This window comes from Rhynchophorus ferrugineus, unplaced genomic scaffold (genome assembly GCF_030347505.1).
Source record: "Rhynchophorus ferrugineus isolate W39M unplaced genomic scaffold, kcgeb_rfMv2 rfM4, whole genome shotgun sequence".
Taxonomy (NCBI): domain Eukaryota; kingdom Metazoa; phylum Arthropoda; class Insecta; order Coleoptera; family Curculionidae; genus Rhynchophorus; species Rhynchophorus ferrugineus.
In genome coordinates, this window is record NW_027472583.1 from 34,377,686 (window position 1) to 34,400,438 (window position 22,753).

General features: G+C 33.0%; 2 protein-coding genes across 4 annotated transcripts in view; one reads left to right on the plus strand and one right to left on the minus strand.

Annotated features, from left to right (window-relative positions):
• Nucleotides 1-19,604, plus strand: part of how (protein held out wings) — a 103,798-nt gene extending 84,194 nt beyond the window's left edge. The window contains exons 2-9 of one of the 3 annotated variants that reach the window (XM_076402014.1): nucleotides 1,684-1,817; nucleotides 6,379-6,495; nucleotides 10,729-10,869; nucleotides 13,064-13,166; nucleotides 13,373-13,607; nucleotides 13,673-13,794; nucleotides 15,156-15,255; nucleotides 17,415-19,604. In XM_076402014.1, coding sequence (XP_076258129.1) covers nucleotides 1,684-1,817; nucleotides 6,379-6,495; nucleotides 10,729-10,869; nucleotides 13,064-13,166; nucleotides 13,373-13,607; nucleotides 13,673-13,794; nucleotides 15,156-15,238 — 935 coding nt within the window. In that variant the 3' untranslated portion in view covers nucleotides 15,239-15,255; nucleotides 17,415-19,604. The remainder of the gene's footprint in view (nucleotides 1-1,683; nucleotides 1,818-6,378; nucleotides 6,496-10,728; nucleotides 10,870-13,063; nucleotides 13,167-13,372; nucleotides 13,608-13,672; nucleotides 13,795-15,155; nucleotides 15,256-17,414) is intronic. The other 2 variants (XM_076402016.1, XM_076402015.1) reach the window with 2 other exon arrangements.
• Nucleotides 19,605-19,988: 384 nt separating this feature from the next.
• Nucleotides 19,989-21,485, minus strand: YL-1 (Vacuolar protein sorting-associated protein YL-1). Its single transcript, XM_076402017.1, has 7 exons — nucleotides 21,287-21,485; nucleotides 21,104-21,233; nucleotides 20,963-21,047; nucleotides 20,764-20,904; nucleotides 20,526-20,688; nucleotides 20,312-20,473; nucleotides 19,989-20,260 (listed from the first exon to the last, which is right to left on the minus strand). The coding sequence occupies exons 1-7, from the start codon at nucleotides 21,418-21,420 to the stop codon at nucleotides 20,044-20,046; spliced, it is 1,032 nt and encodes a 343-aa protein (XP_076258132.1). The 5' UTR covers nucleotides 21,421-21,485; the 3' UTR covers nucleotides 19,989-20,043.
• Nucleotides 21,486-22,753: the final 1,268 nt, after the last annotated feature.

Below are 22,753 nucleotides of genomic sequence, written 5' to 3' on the forward strand. Positions count from 1 at the left end.
GAATGTGGTTCATGCTCCGACTTCATTACCGCCTGAACACTAAAAAAAAAAGGCTTTTTATACGGAGATTATTTTCTTCTTGTATAATACGCTGGCCTATCTCGAACAATATCAGAAATGAGACGTTTTTTTGCTTATGTTTGATTGTTTAATTAGGCGTGTGATGTGATCAAGTAAGCATGTTTTCCTAAATCTGTATAATTAATCCAGGAGAGAACTAAGTAATATATTTTTCTTTTTTATACGTAACACAGGTTTCTATCATAATTTAGACAACCAGTAATGATCACTTTTTTCGGATTGTAACTAAAATGATCGATTTTATTCTATAGTTTGAGTACAGTTAATGTATATTTATATAATTTGCAGTGATAGAGAGTGATAACAGAGGTCGTTAGTTTACCCACATATTTGGTTTTAATTATTGTCATTGTCGATACTGAATTGTGTTGAGGTTGCATTTTTGTTTATTTCTTTTCAAATTTTTTGTCAAAGGTCATCAAACATTTAATGAAATGGAAAGTTATTAAAATATTTCAATAAAATTTTGCAAAGAGCAGGTATAGATAACTAGTAATACATGTGATTGATTTCATTTATTATTTTATAAATATTTATTTAATTAATGTTGTCTGATAATGTTTATTATATAATTTTGGTAATAGTTTGCAATCTAAACTCATAAATATTTATGTTTAGTGGATGACTTCGATAATTGCGTTGTTTGGACTGATTACGTTAGGCAACCAATAATATCTATTAGATCTCGAGAGTAAGTTTTCGGTAATAAACGGATTGTACTACGCTCCCATGGCATTCGATTAGGCTGTTAGGCACCAACGATGCGGTAAAACGTAAATCATAACGTGGTATCGCCCAGCGCTGGTACCCGATCATACATAACTTTCCAAGCGTCCCATTGACCTTATTCTCGCATCTGTTCCCGTTCTAGACCAAAATCCACGCGATTTGTCCGCGAAAGGGTTAATTTTTGCATGCCCAGTCCAGCACGATCGAGAAAAGGTCCGATTCACGTTGAAAAGCGACGTCCAGGGGTCGAAACAATAACGTTTCGTGGCGTTAGAACGTCCCAGATGGTCGATCATTTCCACCCACTTCCTTATACTTTGGCGACGTGATGTTTATATTGTGTGGGTCGTCGGTAATAACCAGTGGCGTCCCTCTTAATAATAGCGGCCATTATATTTACTTGTTTTGTTTTTGTCGTTACTTTGTAGTAAAAAAAATCACTCGCTGAAATAAAACACCGACTAAAATTCCAAGTTTCATATGAAATTCTAAATTGCTTTTCTTTTATGTGGTAGATGCACTTGACCACAAAACATTGAAATAAAAAAGCAAGCGTTTATTTATTTGTCTATTTTGTTTTTTTACAAATTACTATTGAATATGATAACACTTGACGTGAATTTTGTGAAGACTTATGTTGTGACAATCGACATAAGCAGATATTAAATTACCGTTTAATAATCTGCATTTTTAACAATTATAGTTAATAAAGAAGTGGCGCATTGTTATATTTTGACGTGACAGCGATTTATTTTTCTACAGTTACCTCAATATGTTATTTCACTTGAATACGTGCATGCAGGTTTCAAATTATTCTTTTTGAAGATTTGCTATGTGTTTTCTATACTTATAGTTTCTTTTGATTTTTTTCAGAAATAGCAAGAGTCAGAGCCAATTTGTTTCAAATTAATGGTGTTAAGAAGGAGCCACTGATACTACCAGACCCAGAAGGACAAGTGACAACCCTAACGGAGAAGGTTTATGTACCAGTTAAAGAACATCCAGATGTGAGTATACATTTTTGTATGGTTAAATATTCAATAATTAGTATCGATTCCCATCTTTTTATATAAATTGCGATATTTAAACTTTTCATTTGGTTTCCGAATTCGTTTAAATTTAGAAAAATGAAGTATATACTTATTAAAACAGTCTTGATTCTTTAGACTTGTCCGAAATTTTAGCGGATTCAACTACAATATATACCTTTTGTATCGGCTGAAGGCATTATTTCTTTACTTTCAAAAATTTCACTTTTGTGTTTTATTCAACATTTTTGTTACATCTTTTCTGTGAAATACAATCAATGTGATAGCCAGTGTGAAATATTCAGATCTTGCAGAGCCCTTGCAGTTCATTTATGATATTGGCTTTCTGCATTTTTAAAAAAATATATTGTTTTTCTGTTGATGGTTATCAGGCACTTCTGGAAGTTTATGGTGATTCTATTGCATTATATTGCTTCTCCTCCTTCCACTATATCATATTTAGTTTCAATGAGGTCATGTCATTAAAAAATGTAAATAAACACATCAGGATGATGTGATAAATCTCCACGCTGTCTAGTTACAGCAAATACGTTGATTTAAGTACTTGGGATCGGAAATTCAGGAGAAGAAAGTGGCATTTACGGCTGAAGTAATAAGTCGAATCAGCAAAGCTGTAAGAGAAAACAATCAAGACTAGAATCTCTATTATTTAAAACGTTTATATTGGCAAAATAAGCTGAATGGCAAGGTAAATTCAGTATGTTTTTCTCCGATATAGTAGCATAAATGAAGTCATTCGTTATGAAATCAAGGTGAGATAATCATGGCAAAGTTGAAGAACAAATCCAGAGACACAGCTTGTTATATCGACCTTTTGGATAGAAGATGCAATGAGCAGTTCCAAAAAAGATATGGGTCAAAGTTATAGTGCAAAGTTATATATGCACCAACGGCAGCATATTTGTTAAGAAATAACGGTGAACCTTGTGCGTTGATTATGATGCCCATGACATGAAACTCCCCAAACAACCAAAAAATGTTCAATAACAATGAACCCAAATCAAAATATTAAGGAACTTGCGGGCGTGTTAATGGTTATTTAACCGACCATTAAAAATGTTTTCGTAGCTTGGAAAAAATCCAGAAAGGAAGAAAATGGACGCGAAACAACTTAACAACAAAACGTAATTGTAAATTGGTTCAAAATCATGGTTATTTTACTATCCAGGAGGGAAAAATAATTTTCTGTAGCGTATTATAATAGGTCAGATGACTATAATAAAAAATCACAGAAATGTTAATTTATAATAACAATATACTATAGAGGGATTATTAAAATACATTTATTTTAAAATTAAAAGTAGAATTATTAAGATTTTACCAGAAATAAAAACACAAAATTTCAAAAGTTAAATGCCAATCAGAAACGGTACGAAACATTAACGTCACTAACCGTTTCCTAAACGCATTCATCATTTTCGCATTCCAACGTTTGAAATTTTTAGCGCGCCGCGATTTTATTTGGATTATTTATCTCATATTTCTCAGTAAAGAGATAGTTTTATGCTACTAGCGAGAAGAAAAGATAAATGAGAGAATTGTACTGGGACTCATCGAAGCAAATAACTTAAATTTGACCAGAATCGATTCGACGATAGTGACTGTGTGTGACTGTGATTTAAATAATAATTTTAAAAAGAATACTAAAAATTCTATAAAATTGGAGCGATGAATATTCCAGACACACTAACTGTGACAATTATGAAATGTGATTAGAACACTAAGTTAAAATACTTTCAATATAACACTTAGAAAAGGCAAGGTAATAAATGCTGATAGTAACTCTAAAGAGTACCCAATATGATTTTATTGCACAATTGCACAATTATCATTTGGGAACTGTGAGAATATCAAGTGAGAATTGAAATCAAGGGTCCTATATTTGCTAAAACAAATCATAACCTATACCAGACTGCAAAAACTTAATAAAATCATATTGTTCAATCAAATATGTATCAGCTTGTCTTAAGCTGGCGAAGCACAGCCCATCGAACTATTTAATATACAAGCCACCAGATATTTGGTGTTGGCTTTTTGTAATCTAACCATGACGGTATTTGATTGACACTTATCCAAGGCTTGAAGGTAATTAATATTTATCTTTGTATTTTGAGATGACCTGTTCTTCAATTGGATTTAGCATTGCTTGGGTAATACGGATATAAATTGTTGAAGAATTGTGGGAATCGGTAGATGAATAGATAAGAAAAGGAAACGTATTAACAATTTTTCATTCATTACGATATTCGTATGTTACCTGATTATGAACTTTATATTCGTTATCTTAGTTACTATTATCTAAATATAAATCTAAATACATGCTATAAATAATGTTAAATAAACCCTTTATTTGTTTATTTTTTGCCTATTTTATTGCAGTATTTCCATCCGACCTTTTGCGTTTCGCCTTGTTTTTTTCTTTTCATAGCATATGAACAGAACGCTAACGACACCATAAATGGTGCCTTCATAAACAACGGGGAAATAGAATTCGTCTTGGACGAGAGAGCAGAAAAAAAACGCATAACCTAAAAAGAACCCGTTTTTGTTGCCTTTACGAGCGTTCAGTTCTGATGTCATTCTTATGACAACTAATTGACGACGCGATTATAATGGGAATAAATTAGCTTCCCAATCGACGAGCTCGGTCTGATTTATAAGTCTTTCTAGATGATTACGGCTAAATCGGCTGCGTAATTGCCCGCAAAGGAATAGTTATTTGCAGTAGGCGGCGAACACCTGAACAAACTGGGCATAGGCAACCGGTATCACGGCGGCCTACTACACCGAAATTTAATTATATTTTCATTGTCGAATTTGTTTTGATACCTTGGTCAAGATGTGACACTACATTTACTAAGGACTAAGTTGTTGGACGGAACTTTGAGCGTCAGTATGTTAACATTGAATATTTCATCAGTTAATTATACTACTGTCTGCGACTTCTACAGTGGAAACATTAATTCAACAATTCTTGTACATAGTCACTAAATATAATTCAAATCCATATTATGAATCATACAGCAATGATACAATGTATTCAAAAAAGGCTGAACTGGATGGAATTTCAGTTGGCTCAAGATGGCTAGCAAATCATCAATGTGTGGCATATGTTACTGATACTAGCACAAAACGAAAAACTGAACTTATTTTTTAGTGTTTAACCAAAAATTCAAGAAACATCATCGATCAGTATTCTACTTCACTTATATCTCACCGTATATTTTTTGGGTTTGTGCTCCCAATGGTTTATACAACCACAATAGTTTATAGATTAGTATTGTTTTATTATATTTGCATGGTACTCTTCTACACCACATATGAGGTAGAGTTCTATGCGCATTTTATGTAATGGTATCCCCTGGAGTCCTAATTAACCTAATTGACAATTGTATTTAGACATTAGGCAGCATAATTACCTTTTTACGTTTAGTTCTTATTTCCTTCGTTGCTGTGTTTCTTTGTCAAGTAATTTTAATATCATTGTATTTTTTATTTCTTCTGCTACTACCTGTGTGTACCATTCTTGATAAAAATTAATCACGGAATTCTCCCTAACGCATTTGCCATATGTGCAAAACAGTTGGTATTTTTTCTCTCCTCGCACATTTTTACCAAATACACATGTATATTCTGAACAATTACACATATATCTAACGGACATAAATCTTTCACACTCTTAGAATACGATTTTTCACAAGTATCGTATATTAATACACAGCTTCAGTTACTTCCACTATCATCGCCCATTGGTAATTGCCAGGATTCGTTCATAATCCCATATCCCGAAACTCATTCATTCAGTCACTGTTAATTTTCAATTTTTCTAATTCCGATTTCACCATTTGTCAACTTCTTCTATGTGTCTGATGGAGTTTATTCAGACTAGAAGTGTTATTGCAGACAATGCCTCTTTTCCATATCGAAACAGTTCTTGTAGAAGAATATACAATTTTCTCGATCTACATGTCCGTTGTAGTAATTCTTTGTTAGGCCCTGTATCAATTCCATTAGATTGAATATGCTATATATTAATTGACTACTTGTTGGGATCTTTTCCATCAGTATGCTATGGTATGGTCTACATTGTCCCTAGTAACAACTGATGGTTTCTCAAAATTATTTAACAGCTGATTTTCAAACCAGGACAAAAACATGTTATAGTTCGTTCGTTTTTCCATGATAGTCGCCCTTGGAATTGGAGGAAAATACGCTATTCCAGAAACAAAACCATTTCTTTGTTAATTGTAATTGTGTCTGAAAAACAGCTGTAACATATAAGTATAAATAATATATTATCGTTGTCTGCACTTCGCCAAAACGATACATAATACATAGTAAACCTTAATAGCAGAGTAGTTATAGAAATATCTGATGCGAAGTTAACGTTTATTCGAATACATGTTTTTTAATTCGTTAAACCGAGGACTATTAAACAGATGTATTATAATTTAATGGGACTATTACGAATGCAATGTTATTTGTTTTTTTTTAAAATTTTTTTCCGTCTCTGTTTCAGTTCAACTTCGTGGGACGGATCTTGGGACCGCGAGGCATGACCGCCAAGCAATTAGAACAAGAAACCGGCTGTAAAATCATGGTGAGGGGCAAGGGATCCATGAGGGACAAGAAGAAGGTGTGTATACGGAGGAGGCCGTGCCCTTTCGCGGCAATTCTTTTGTTTTTTTTTCAATTTATTATCGTAATGGTTCGGTAATTGATCGCCGACGCGATTTTTTCACCAAACCGCGTACCGTTCAATGGAAATGAACCCGATGACCGAAACCAAACATATATTCATCGGGATTTTCGAAGGGGCGATAAAAATATTTTACATTCGAAATAACACAGGTAAAGATATAAATAACGATTTTTTTCTCATTCGTCCCGTCTTCTAATTGTTACCGAACATTCTTCGTGCTTAGAAAGGTCTTGTGGGCGCTGTTACGTAACTGGATTTTATTTACAGGTAATTTTCTACGATGTTCAACTAAAACCAATGTTAGTTGATGATATGGAACTTACATTGATATAATATTGCAATACAGCAATATTGCGTTTTATTAAGAAATACATTATTAGATATATAGCTTAATTTCTACATTTTATCTGCGAGCTTAGAATTACTTTAGATGCAGGTATATTCTCGTGGTCTCTAGTGTTTAACTCTACGTAAGTTATATAAGCTTCGAGAATAGTAAAGTATAAAATAACAAGTGATAAATTGCCGGTTAGTGAGCTATAAAGAGGATACGTTATTATCAACTAGTTCATGTACACAATATTTATAGAGTTTGTGACATAAAACAACTTCTCCTTGAGCTTGTACTCATTCGCTTGACTTAACCAGTAAGTCTGGAGCATATAACACATTTTTAACAGTAATTTTGTACTTGTCTGGGCTAACAACTATCATTAGATTTGTATACTCTGGACAGATCAGAGGGACATTTGTTTCTTGGGCCTCCATTATATATTTCAATTATATCGTAGTCTGAACCACTATCGACCACTAAATGTATCCTTAAATAATTTCCTCCTTACTGGAACATTTATTCTGAATTTATAAGTGTTAGATTTGTTTGCATTTTCAAAACGTGCTTGCTGCTTGCGCCCAATTTTGAGTGTTTATCTGCATTCCAGTTGTCACGCCAATGCTGTTTACTGACGCATTTCCACTACTATTGGCATCTACCTCAATGTCTAATATATTGTTTATCGAGTCGTAATAGTAATCGCCGTTATCGTAGTTTAAAACTTCTCAGCTAATCCTACTAACAATAATGATCCAATCTATTCATCATTTATATCAAATCCAGCGACTCTTAGCTTCTATCCTGTTAACGATTTGTTTTACATATCTTGCCATAGGTTTGCAACTTTCTAGAAGTAACTAGGTTTCTTAACAGGCTAATCTTCCTTGTCAATCCTTCATCGTCGACTAATGTCTTCAACTTATTCCATAGTAACTCCACAGTCGTGATATATAAGGATATGTCGATTGTTAATATTAACTTTGTCTTAGCTTTGACATAATCTTGTACAACTTTTGATATACATTTGGATAATTCTTTCAAAATCAGAAAGTTCTCTATAGTGAATGCCCAGTCATCGTAAGTTTCTCTTCCTCTCAGTCTTGGAACATTAACTATATAATTAACAATCATTCTTGTGCAATAATTAAATATTTCGAAGTTATACTAATACGGAAAACGCGGTATCAAACTTTTAGAGGTTAGCGTGAGTTTACAAAGGGCCTAGTCACTTAACCTATTGAAATGAAACACCTTTTTCTAATTTCCGGCATAGACTGAGTTTTTACATTATATACAAAACAAGAAATACCGATGTAGGGGTGATGCTGACATCTCTTGACTCCTATGTGACTAATCTATATACAGATATATTTTTTATACAATATATTTCAAATTCCATTCCAAATTATCAACTAATATGCGGTGTAACTATAATAAAACAGATATAATTGAAAAAAATCATAGTGTTTTAAAATATAATTTACACAAAACCGATATTATTTTCTTGCCAACTCAATACGTTAATCATTACTTGTAAAATAGTCGTTTGATGTCTGATAAGTTTCCAAAGTGTAAGGAAATCCTCAGCCGACTAGGGCCAATGACACCGCGTGAAACAGAAACAGTTACGTGGTAGCGCTCACCTACCTAGGGCTCGGTCCGTTGGCCCACATCCAAACATCTCCGTTCCGTGAAAGAGAGACGGATAATAAACAAACTCGTAGACCGATTCGAGAAACTTTTTAAAATATTTCTGTACTTCCAAGCCACCAGAATTGGAGAGGAGGACCTTTGAGTAAGTGTAATTGGTTAATATTAGTTTCGTTTCTATTTTTAGTCGTTGCCATATATTTTTATTCAGTTTCGTTGTCGATTATGTTGTGCGTCAATTTTATTTTGTAGTTTACATTGTTGTTCATCATCCACGTTTAGGGTTTGTTTAATTTTTTTGATAATAATTTAGCAATTTCGTTGTGTTATATAAGAACATTCCCTCTTCTATACTCTACATTTTCAAGTATTTTTATAACATTTTGGAGGCTACTTAGCCAGTCCACATAATATAGATCGAAATAAGTAAATGATCATATTGCATTTATATTGGACAGGTTCGATTCATTATTTATTAAGTGTTTTCATAATTCACAGCATTTGCACCACGTTGCACCATATCGCAATTGATCACTCACCCTTTTTATCAAAAGCCCATCAAATATAACACATGGGCTGAAATATATTGGGCGTAACAAAGAAAACAATCGAAATAATTCAAGTTTGTTACGTTTAAACATAGCCAAACGCTGCTCATGCATCATCAACACGTTCTTGTTTTTGGTCAACAGTGAGCAAACGCGGCACCCATTTTGAACAGAGCTTTCTCATAGTCAAATGCTCATGCAACATAAAACTAACACGTTCTTTTGATATCTTTACGATGTTAGCTAACTCACGCAACTTTTTTATCATTCAAAGCCATTTTGTGGATTCTTTTGATGTTTTCTGGCGTTACCACCTTATACCTCATTACCTCACAAACTTATAAGTAGAATATCATGACATTTTAACAGCTTTATTTTGATGGTTAGTATTAACTGAAAAAGCGAATGTAATAAAACTAGCGCCATCTATGTGTTAGGCCCGGGATATCAGCCCATGTATTATTAAATAAATAAAATAAAGAAAACAAATAAATGAATTAAATAAGCAAAATGATGAGTGATGAGCCCTAACATGACGCAAAGGTCCTAAAATAAGTAACAGTTAGAATAAGTAATAGCAAGACCTAAATTATTGACATTTCCCATTATTGTTACTACTACTAGGTTATTATCAATACTAACGTTTGCCATGCATAAACAGAGATATTCCACCATATATATCCACAGACCTTTTCTTAGTAAATTCGGAAATAAAAGTTAATAATCAAACCTAACTGTTAAATTCAATGGTTTTGACATTTTTCTACATAAGATAAGAGTTCGGTACATTATTATTGAATGATTTAATGTATACAGACTAATGCTAATCATGAAGATTTAAAATAACACTTTCGAATTCGAATAACAAAGCCCATCAAACCCTTATAGAAAGGTTATGCTACTCTGCCATATTCCAATTGTCGGTTTTGGCTTCAACCATTTAATAGTAAAGAATTTCATACCAATGACAAAGAAATGTCCTGTAGGACTAAACAAGTTCTAAGACAACGAATTGCAAGACTCAAAAAACGAAAACCCAGGTGAAACTCACAAAATTTTCAAACCACTCATCAACTGCTAAGTTTTCACACATGTACAAAAGAGAAAATTGCTACCAGTTCATCGTTATTTTAAAATTATTTTGAGCCTCTTTTATGATGTTGCTACTTGAAAACAACAAATACAATATGCTATTTGTTTGAAATTTCATGTCGTTACTCAGGAAATCCTACCAACCAATATGATTTAAAGCTAAATATGGATAAAAATGTATGAAAAATCTTATTTTGACCTAGGTTTTCCCTTGTTTCGCATGTTTTTCATAAAAAAATAGTTAAGTATATTAAATTACGATAATAAAATACATCAAAATACTTAAATTATTAGAAATAGATAATTTAGAATTATCCCATATGTAAGAATCAAGACCATCGTCTTGACTTGACTTAGGGATCGATAACAACTAAATATCTAGATTGCCGTCAACGTTCGTTTTATCAATTTGTTCAATCATATTCTTATTTTTAGCCTGTCGTTAGTTTTGTGGACAATTATGTTGATCTTGATAAATATAATTTACTTTCTAATAAGTTATATTTTTATACGACTTCTTGGTTGACATTTATTTGTGTGTAGGAGGATCAAAATAGAGGAAAACCAAACTGGGAACACCTGTGCGATGAACTGCACGTCCTTCTCACAGTTGAAGACACAGAAAACAGGGCACAGATCAAGCTGGCCAGGGCAGTTGAAGAGGTTAAAAAATTATTGGTACCTGTAAGTATTATGTTTTATATTTTTATTACTTTTTCGGTGTCCGAAAATAACAAAATTTTTGTAGCCCTACCAATTTAATAGTGGTGAAAAAGAAAACAATAGATGACACTTACCATACAATAACAGCAAAAAATCGAGACCAACTGTAAACGATATCGTATTTAGTCGAGTAGCGATTCTCTTTTTTCAAACGGGTTTTTCGTCATGGCCAACTTCGCGAGCTCATCTGATAAAGGTGTAGTGAACCTGGTCTAAGAAGCGATAAAAGTCGGAAACAAATATTGGCGTTTCGTGTCTTTTCTCAATAATTTGCAAGATATATGAACTGATTTTGATTGTCTGTTTTAATAAAAACGAATTCAAAAGCAGAATTAGTTGAATAAAAGAAAGGCGTGCGAAAATTGGCAACATTCTTTTCTATTTCACTCCCATTTATAGGTATCATAAAACATGAGGAATTACTTTCCGTAAATAACCGCGTGTTGTTTATTAATATCTTCTGGGACACAGGTTCGTTTTAAAGAACTCCCTGCTGTTCCTGTTAATATTTTTGGGATGAAACCAACACACATGAGCGGGCACTCCGGGTTTTACTGATACTATCGCTGTTTTAAAATTAGAATCAGAGTTAACAAATGTTAACAAACCCAGTCAATCGAGAATGAACATAAATATCTGAATGCTCACAATCATGTTTAAAATACTGCGGACGTTTACTCGTTTAACGTTTTTACGATCAGAATTGTCTGCATTCGATAAACTGAAAGATAGAATTTCAGTACTTCGTTTTTTCTAGAAATTTTGTTAATCGGCGGGAGTTTCATTAAATCTCTTTCGTGGTACCGTTCCTCGTCCGGTCAGCTGCGTACCTTCAACTATTTGATTTATTTTTTATATTCTTAACAATTTAATTATTTAAACTAACATTCAAAGTTAAATAAATGATAATTTAACAGTAAGTAAGATTAGATCTGTATTAGCCAGTTGTAAATTTAAGACTTAGACACAAAAAATGATATAATAATATTCTGAATTCTAAACATTTCAATTCAAGAAAAAAATATGTAGCAGATTAAAATAAGTTAGCTTTAATTTGTCTTCTATGGCTTTCCTTGATCTACTGCTTTCTACTTTGCCTTGTGTCCCACATGAGGACTAAAAACTCACCAACAAATGAGAAATTGAAACATTAATTACTCACATACATAACTCTTGATGCACAAATGAATGTATTTATTACCTGTGATATTTGCTTATGCCATTGTTATTGTATTTACTAATGAAACCTGAAATGAATTAGAAGTTGATACAAATAAAAAAAATTAATAAATTTGACAATTATCTCTAATACAATGATATATTATGTCTCCTTTACCTTATCAATTACTGCCTTTCTTAAGCAAGAACAATGTTTCTTAGCTGTTCTGAGTTTCCTAAATATCAAATTAATTGAAAATCTTAAAATTAAAAATAAATTGATTGATGTTTATATTAAGAATCTGAAAAATCTGTTTGTGAAAATCTAAATACCTTGTAAACAGAACACATGCGATTCCTGTTTTTTCGGAATTTTCTTATTCTATATTAAGATGAAATTGCTGGATTTTTTCACAGCTGAATATACCTTCCAATAAAAGGGACACATTAAATTGTGATCCCTACAAATAATATAAAGTGTAACTTTATATGATCATGCTTTTCTTAATCATTCGATCATATCTACTATAACTCTAATAGTTACCAACAATACGTAAATATCTACAAGTAATACAAAATCTTAACTCACTCACTTTCCGTGCTCATATCGTTTCAAATACAAAACGTCAAATCTTACAAATGCCGGCATTATACAGTACAGCGGTGCCAAATTTACGCCACAACGTAAAATTACACGTCCGTAGTCGATTTAGATACAACAGAAACGGCGAATAATCTATTGAGAATTGGAACTGGCATCGGGTCGGCCAGGACCAATGAAAATAAAATGAGCCTAAAATATTGTTTAGATAATGTCACCGATCTGACGGCTATTCCTGATATTGGAATTTACACAAAAATCTTAGGCTAAAAAATTCTTTGTCCGTATAAGTTTCCCTCGTCCCGTGTTACCGTTTTCCTCAAAAAGGGAGGAAACATTTTCTAAAATTTACTTATTTATAAAGACCATGTAATTGATGTATGGGTTTTATTACAGCAAGCTGATGGGGAGGATGAACTGAAGAAGAGACAGCTTATGGAGCTGGCCATAATCAACGGTACCTACAGAGATTCAAGTTCAAAGGCCGTATCGACCACAGGTAATTATCAATTAAACTCGTTGTTGTTTACCGGTTTTCAATGTGGTTGGTTTATGAACTAGAAATTAGATATGATTAGAGTATTTTTGCATGGGCCTTATTAGATTTTGTGTTTTGTGACTAAATCTTGTCGGGGACAGTATTTATGTCGCTGATGACGCCAACCGCATTTAAACATCGTTGAATATATTGACGTGTTGATCTAGGTGCAAGTTCAGTCTCCACTGACATAGACCTCTCATCTATTGCAGCCTGTGACGAAGAATGGCGGCGGGTGGCTGCTGCTGTCGAATCGCAACGACTTCTCGCTCCGACCATGTCCGGCTTGGCCACGCCTCTGAGAGCTCCGACAACTCCATTGGGCGCGCCGCTCATAATCAGTCCAAGAATGTCGGTGCCCACGACAGCAGCCAGCATTCTTAACGGTTCAGCACCACCCGGGTAAGTGATCCAGTGCCTTGACTATTCCATTCTCATCAACAGCACCATTTCCGCTCTTGTATTAGGTCATTGCTGTCTCCAGGAGATCCACACGGCCTCATCTACGCCCCGTATGCAGATTACACGAATTACGCCACCCTAACAGCCAGCCCGTTACTAACTGATTACGCTACTGCTGACCATTCGGGTGGGTTGTTTGCTCGTTGACTCGTATCCCCAATTTTTCCGTGTTTTAACCGCTTTGGCAACCCCGTTTACTACTACTACGTCACTAGGTGATGTAAAAATAATTTAATTTCTCTAGAACATACATTTTAGTGCAAACGCCGTTGGTAAACTCGGGGTTGCCACTACGTATCGACACACACTTTACTACACACAAAAAATTGGGGCGCGTTTTGTACCGAAGTAGGAACCGGAGCTAGTACAGATATATCAATATATTTAAATTATTTCAACTCCTCTCCTTGGTTCGGTACCGTACTGTGTCATTTTTTATTTCCGTAAACGTACGATCTGTTAGTAGATATAGGTTTTTTTTAATTTTTTTCTCGAGTTTTCGGACGCCCGTGGTGACTCGTAAACAAACAGAACCAATAGTTTCAGTGCAAAAAGAAAAACACATGGGTCATTTTTAATTGTTCGATAGTCAAGAAAAACATATTATCTAATACCACTCCTGGTCACCTCAGAGGCGTCCGCAAGTTGCTTTAGTCAGAATTATTACAATTTTTTATTATATTTCTGTGATAATTTTTAGCCTATCAAGTTATGATTGTTCTTGTATTGTATGTAATTTTTTTTTCATGATTCATTTATTTTATTTAAATTTTTTATTTTACACAGTTTTTTATATATATACATGTAGTTATAGGCGGAGCATATTTATTTTATTCGGGGTAGGGGTTTTTTCGCGAAGCAACGCCCCTACTGCCTACCTACTTAAGATATTTTTTAGAAAAATATGTTGTTATAGAAGGGTTTTCTTTCGTGAACGATTATCTCATATATAGCTGAAGGAACTGGTGCTATGCGTATTTAAATATATAGGTTGTAACCAAAACCGAATGTTGTGAATCTCAACGTTTTTCAAACTCATAAACTGCATTTATATCAAAACAAAATCGAGTCATAAAATAGAATCTTCTTTTCTTGTATATATTTGAATTTAAATGAAATTGCTGAGTTAGTTTTAAATACTTGTTAAATATGCTTTAATCGTCTTTAAGTCACTTAGAGTAGCTACAGTGTAGTATCTTTTTTTTTTTAGTTTAGTGTATATATATATTTTATTTTTTCATTTTTGTCTAGTAAGCGGTGGTCAAGGTTGGATCCGCGGACGATGCCCTCAACATAACTCTGTGCCATATCTTAATTTTATGTAAAAAAGTGTATTTTGACTCTATTATTATAACGGATCGGAAAATATTGTAACGTTCAGTGCTCCGTTCGTCCGTCTGATCGAACCTAGACTCCGCCCACCGAGGGTAGGCGCGGCCAAGACCCGCCCACACAAACATTTAGGTCATAACTATTCTGTATGCGCAGGTGCGTCGGCGGTTGCTAAGCAACGACGCCATCTGGGACAAATAAGGGAACACCCTTACCAGAGAGCGGGTGCTCTCTCTTAAAAGGGCGTTATTTAAAGGTTAGTTGGTTTCTTTTCTGTATTTTTTGATATATAGATATATGTATATTTATATTATTTTATGTTAGTCCTTTTTTATTATTACAATTTCGAAGTCGCAAGATGTCGGTTGTTCTTTGATTGATGATGTATGGCAAGGGTCGAAACAGTATTTGTAACGGGTCGATTTTTAACGGGCTTTTGTTTATTTCAGTCGGACAAGAAGGATTTCTTGTTATTAATGTTATTGTTATGGAACAATTAGAGTTACCACTGTGACAGATGTCGCCTGTTCAGTCCTCGAGTCGTTAGTCATAGATTTGATGTTATCCGCTGTTCGTCAACAGCTTCTTGTACCTCAACATCACAAATAGTTGTGATATACTAGTCCGATGATTGATTAAAAATATATTTACACCCATCTATATTGTATTTTTATGTACATTTACGCTATTATACTCTGTCCTCGTTTCTACACACCTCTGCTCCCAGTTCGTTAGGTATTCCGAATCCTTCTGGTCCGACGTTTTGTAGCATTTTCTCTTGACTGCACTTGTAATTTTACGACTGGTCTGTCGGAAAATGGATAGCATCACGTACCTATTTTCTTTAGAACAAAAAACACATTTGACACTTTTACACCTTTCACACCCTGTCGTCGTAGACAGATTTCGTGAGGGTACGATAAGGAACTTTAAAGAAATTTGGATATTATCATTTCTTCACCAGTGGCGCTAGCCTCACAAATTCAGCGATTTGATGGGTTTTTGACGTTTCACTAGATCTAAGTACGTAATTTAAAAATGAACAAATTCGTTTATATTATTTAGATTTTAATTATATTTTTTGTATATGTTGTTCACTTGCGCCAATGTGGAAATATATTTATACGAAAATCTCAGTGATATCTTTTATTTCGTTTAAATGACGACGACCTGTCAAATCAGTCGCCCTGCTCATTGTTGGCACTAGCTTTTTCTTTCCAAATCAAATAATCGGCGGATTAGTATCTAACTCGTATTTTAGTATTTTTATTAACTTATTTGCAACATTAACACCCAAAAACTAATTCCACAAATGGCCAAGTATATTTTTATTAATGTCATATATGAAGCGATCTAGACACCATCACTTTGTAAATAAAACAATATCTATGAAACTTCATCAGTTTTAAAAGTGACTTGGTGTAAAGAAAATAACTTTATATGATATTGCTCCTCGTTATTTAAACTAAATTTTACTTGGTGCTGGTTACTCTGGATCGCTTGGTATGTTGCTTCTCTTCTGATTGATGAATGGAACCGAAATAACCAAGTTGGTAGTGGATGGGTTCTCGTGACATGCCATTAACTTTGTATATTATCCATGAAGAATTGAGTGAAGACAAAAATTAGTCAGTATCATTTAATGCTCACTATACAGGTAACAAAAAAGCACAGCTTTTATAATAATTAATAATCGGGTTTCATTATTCTCAAAAGTGTTAAAATAGGATAATACTACTTTGTGTTTGCTATTATAGATATTGTAACTGTGATTAACCTAAATATGATTTTGATAAGGCTGTCATCCGTTGACGTTTACTAACTCCATTCTGTAAGTTTTTGTACCCTAAAATAAAGTTATGACATAATTGAAACTGGATCCTATTTTAGCATTAAAAAAAAAACAGTTCCGGTGCCTAACAATCCATTTTTTTAAAGCTTTAATTAATTCCAAAACTATCGCACGAAAATAGAGAAATCGGCCGCTTCAATCTTGGTTATTGTTAGTTCTCTTCATTAGTTCAGTGAATAATGTAGGATTTGTGTACTCAAATTTCCGTATTGCGACAAACTGTCGACAATAATGCATGTTTCGGTGCCGAGCCTGTTTAAATCTAATTAACTCGGCTTTGTTTTATTCAAATTAATATTAGTTACAGGTTACCATGATCTATATGTTGTTAACTAACATCAAATAGTCCATGAGCGCAGTAATAGGGCGGGTATATTGGTACATTTGAGGACACAATACTTAGTCAAAAAAACATTTAAAAAAACAACAAATAATCTTGTGCTCGTTCGTTAAAAAAACATAATAATTATTAATCTTAAGTAATAAGCTAAGAAATCACAATAATACTAACAAAATCTGTTTTTTTTTCTTTCTATTCTTGTTAACATCCAAAATTGGGCCAGCTTTACCGAAGGTGCTAACACACGTCACCCCCCGTTGAAATAAAGCCAATCCAACTAACTCAAAAGTGGAAACAAACTTCACCCATCTTCCTACCCGGAACTGTGCCGGAACCTTTCTTGAATTATACGGTAGCGGTATGTTAATCACTACTACATCACTAACAATTTACGTTGTACTATCTTATTTGTTAATTTTTCACCGTGTATTCAACGTCGTTCACTTCACGCTGCTATAAAACAACTAATAAATTCATCCATTAATGTAGACGAGTTAACGACGTAGCTTACAATTTCACCAAGCACTAAAAAAAACCTCAACATAACCTCAACAATACCGCTATGTTATAACCCCGTCGAAAAAAATTCAACTCGACCCAGCCACATTAGATTAACCAACGCTAATTAGATTGCTGCTAGCAAAACCGATTGTTATGGAGGTTATGTTGGGCTTTTTTTGTTGTCTTTTCACTAAATTATTTTGTAGATAGTAACAATTGTGTACTAAAGGATGTAGTCTCGAAGATCAAAACCGTATTTGTTCGTTTTTTTTTTCAGTATTCCCAGAAATATATTTTTCTGTTATTATTACTATTTTAAAATAGAATTGACCTTTATTTACAGAACTTAATGAGGTTTAGAAGGATTTAGACATCTTTGGCAACTATATTTTGAAAACGTTACCGTAAAAGACATAAGAGCATTTTTGGAGGTACTCATCAGGCGACGTATGTAACTAATGAATCTTAATACCTCGGAAAATGCTCATTGGTATAATCTTTCTAAACCTAGGGTAGTCTATAAGAATCTCCTCTCATTCGCGAGTTATTTATAGTGTTAAAATTGTTTAGTGCACAATGTTAAATGTTTATTAATTGCTATAATTATTTAGAGTTTAGACATTATTTTAACTATACTAATACTACCCCTTTTTTGATGAAGTACAAAAAAGAATAAGTGCCAATTTTGAAGAAGAAAAGATGTGCATAGTTACATGTAACAACTTTCTAGAAAAATTTATGTTGTATTTAATATTATTGAGTAATGTTCATTTCTGACTGAAGTTTCAACCATATAATCATAAAATTGTACTTAGAGGAAGCGATAAATTTTTCTAGGATTTCTCGGATATATTAAGGCTATTTGAAGAGGTAGGTATTCTTTGTTAGAGACTTAAATTACCTTTAAGGAGAAAAATGAAACGTGTATCATTAGAAAACAAAAATACGTCTGAAGATTGCCCAAATCGTTTACTCACCAGATTTACGCGGGAGCTTAGTTGAACAAAATGTGCAAAAAAGGAATTATTAGCAATATTCGCCAAGCTTTTTTCCGTCCTAATGAGTCTTGATAAAAAAGCAATATGAGAATACTCAAGAAGAAACGTGCAATAAATTGTTTTTCTTATGTGATAAGTCACAGAGTTTATTTCAATTTTGGATGTAAAATTATATCAAGTAGTGCAATCTCAAATTTTTTTGACGTTTTAGAGGTTATTGAAAAATGTTTTCCAGGTAATGAAGTTGGATAAACCGTCACGGCTACGTACTACGTAAAAATACATGGCATACAACTTTCAATCACCTCTATAAATTAATATTTACGTTATTATATATATGATATGTTATTGTTGTACTTAGAATTTTTTATCACACTTTCTACGTTCGTATAATACGCACAAAGTCAACTAATACTTGTTAGATATTTGGACGCAATGACGATAAAATTATATCGCAATAAGTTTTGTTAAATACTATCTTTGTTAGATAATATTTTTTTCTATATTTACTCAAATTTTATATAATACATTATAAAATGCACAAGCGGCGCCAGAACGCCTCAGTCTTATTGTTTAGTTAGTGGATTTTATCATGTACGGTATAAAATAATAAACACATTCAGGTAAAAATCCACCAGCTAGGCTACATAAGGTAAAAAATAAAAGTTATTTTTTTAGGTACTGTTTTATGTGTCATATTATTCATAGTTATACGCATTTGCGTCTTATAAAAAAAAGTGCCTTCAATTTTATATATATTAATGAATATATACATATAAAATTAAAATAAATAGGGAATCGTATGTTTAATGTTCTCATTGAGATTTACTTCTTTAGTTCGTGTTGTTTTCAATGTCGTAAGTATATTAATTTGCACATAAAAATTGATTTAATAAAACTATTTTATTGTGTTACATTGTGGCAGTTTTATTTACCCCCATAGTTCATTAATTTATGGTTTTTAGGTAGACAAAAGTTTTTTAGGCAAATGTGTAATTTTCATTAAGTTTGTTTTAAAATTACCTTCTAGAGAACTGAGCTTAAGAAGCATAAAGAATAGTTTTTCATCTTCGATGGTCAGCAACAGATATTTTTATAACATATCATTAATATATTTAGACAATAAGATAAAAATCCCCATTAACCCTATTCTAAAAATTAGTACAGTTACATGAAATAATAAATACAGAATCAAAATTTTAATTAGATATATCCATAAGTTATCCATTGTTTATTCATCAGAATAATGCAATTTAAATAAAAAGATGTTATAGAAAAGAATAATTAAAAATGCCATATTACGTTACATTTTATATTGAAATATATGGAGATGTTTTAAAAAGTTTTTTTGTTTTATGAGGTAATACTAATTTTCTGAGCGTGTAGTATCATCTCCCTCCTAAGCCTATCCTTATTCTTGGAGTACCACTTAACAAAATCTGAAACCATAGGATTAGATTTGTCACCATTCTTTTCTAATTCTTGATAATATGACTGTCTTATGATTTTTAAACAGGTACTGTTTCTGTAAGGTACCCAAGTCACGGGATCAACATATAATGCTGGCATACTAAAAATTAAAAGATAAATATATGCAAAAGAAGGAAATAAATTAATTTACCCAGTCACAGCACATTTCAACTTCTTGGGTGGTATAGGTTGAGGTTTAACATTAAATACTTTCTTAAATAAGATGTCATGCGGATCATTTAAAACTGTAACGAAAGTCCTTTCATAAAATTTCTGATCCTCTATTTCTTTTTCTTCTAATTTAATAGTATCTCTGAAAGTTTTCTGTTTTAATGTAAAGTTATTTCAAGGTACCAAAACTATACTTATCAGTTGCTTCTTCTATTAGAGGCATCCTAGTTGAGGTATATTTAATCACAGGTCCAGAGAATACTTTCTTCAACACCCTTTTTGTCTTTTTTTCACTCTCCATTTTTTGATACCTTTCAAGGGATTTTAGATTTTCTTCTTCAGTGATTTTTGCTTCTTCTATAAGTTGTATTATTGAGATGTATATATATGTATATATTGAGATGTAATTATTACAGCAAAATAATAACCTACCAAGCAGTTCTTCTTGTGTAGGTATCCATTCTTCCTCTTTGGTCTTCCTTGGTTTTTTTCTTTGCTCTAGATCCCTAACTTTGATTCGTTGTGCTGTTTCAGCTGTTTTAGCTGCTGTAGATTTTCTTTTTGACTTCCTTTCTATAAATAACTAATGCGTGAAATAATATTTTTGATATTACTTATCCAAAAATATTACCATAACTTTCAATAGAAATTGAGTGTTTTAATTTAGCAGTTCTGACCTTCGGTTTGGGTTTTTCTTTGGGTGATGAGATAGGTTCCTATATAAAATTACTGAATTATGTCAATTTATCATACAACAGAAACAGAATTTTACCTTATATGCTTTTGTAACAAGTCGCCTCTTTTTTCTCTGCCCTTCTTCATCATCATTATCAGAAATAGGTTCATCATTTTCATCAATACTAAAGTCTGAATCAATTATATCTTCTCCCTCTTCTTCCGCCCTAAACAAGAGGTTTTATTTTCCTTAATTATTGTTTGCTTATTTAGTACTCACTCATATTCATTATCAGATTCTGTCTCTTGAAAACCGCCATAATTCTGTTTATAAAAATCATCTTGACATTCCTCCTCTTCGTCCAGCAGTTTGGCCATACGATTTCCAGCATTTGAACGCCGTTCTCTTTGCATTTTGCTGTAATTTTCTTTAAAAACAAAATAAAGCAAAAACTAACCAAACTTTTTACTGTCAAAAATCTTTATCATAAACATAATATATTGTATGAAGCGTAGGGATGTCATCCGCCAAAAATTCGATATTTTGATATATCGATATTTTAAAAAATAAAATATAGATATAATAATAAAAATAATTAAAAAGGTTTTAAAATCCTTAAGGAATATCTTGAAAATTGATAAATTCTTTGTGTTATAGAGAACCGTTCATTTTAAATGATTTTAATTTAACTAAAGGTAAAAATTTTAAAACAATTTAATATTTTTGTGTGTACTGTGTAATTCTAAAAATACATTCGAATGGCGATCCCAAATATTATTATTGAATTTTATTAGTGATTATAAAATAACGATACTATAATATAGTAAAATATAAAACTGACGGCTTCGTTGGCACAGCGGTCAAGGCGACAAGACCGTCCTCTTACTATAGAGATAGTGTAGAGTTCGAATCTTACTGATGCATAGATGTACTTTATGTTTGTGATTGTAAATATGTCTTTTATAGGTAACAGTGGAAATCGGACAAGGAATAACCACCCAATCACGCCAATAACCGGATGTCTTCTGGGATGGTCTCTAAGTTGGTCATTGGCCAGTCGATAGGCTTAATGCCGAGGACCATGGTTCGGAAGGAGAGGGGTCCACGTTAAACCGTAGGTCCAGTCCAGATAAACCCTCATTGGTATTTTTTTTCTTATTCCAGATCAATCAGCGTGAACCAAATGGTCTTTTACTGTCGCGAGATAAACGAGATGGAGCTTGAACTATTAGTTCCAAGCAAACCAACTCACTATTCGACCGACATCAACAATCAGCCAACAAGAATTGATTTCTTCATTTCACAAAACGCGACACTCAAGTACTCCAAAACTTTCTTCTGAGTTCCATCACTCCCAAACCCAAGAAAACCACCGACTGGAAACTGTTTCAATACGAGCTCCAGCGAACAGGACCTATCCCAAGTATACATTCTCTAGACGACCTAAAAGGAGCAATCCCAAAGCTCACTCTATATATCCAAACAGCCGCAGACAGAGCTACAAAAACATGCAGCACTGAATCTTTTCAAATTAACCTCCCAAATGAAATAAAAGAACTAATCAGGTACAAGAACCGATTAGTAAGAAGAGCTCGTACCACACTGGATCCTGAACAGACAACATCCTGGAGGACAAACGCGTGGCGCAGTGCGCAATCACTAAATTCAGGAACAGAGTTAAAGCCTGCAACGAGAGGAAATGGGAATCATTTCTTCAAAATTTAGGCAACCCCACTGCTCCTATGG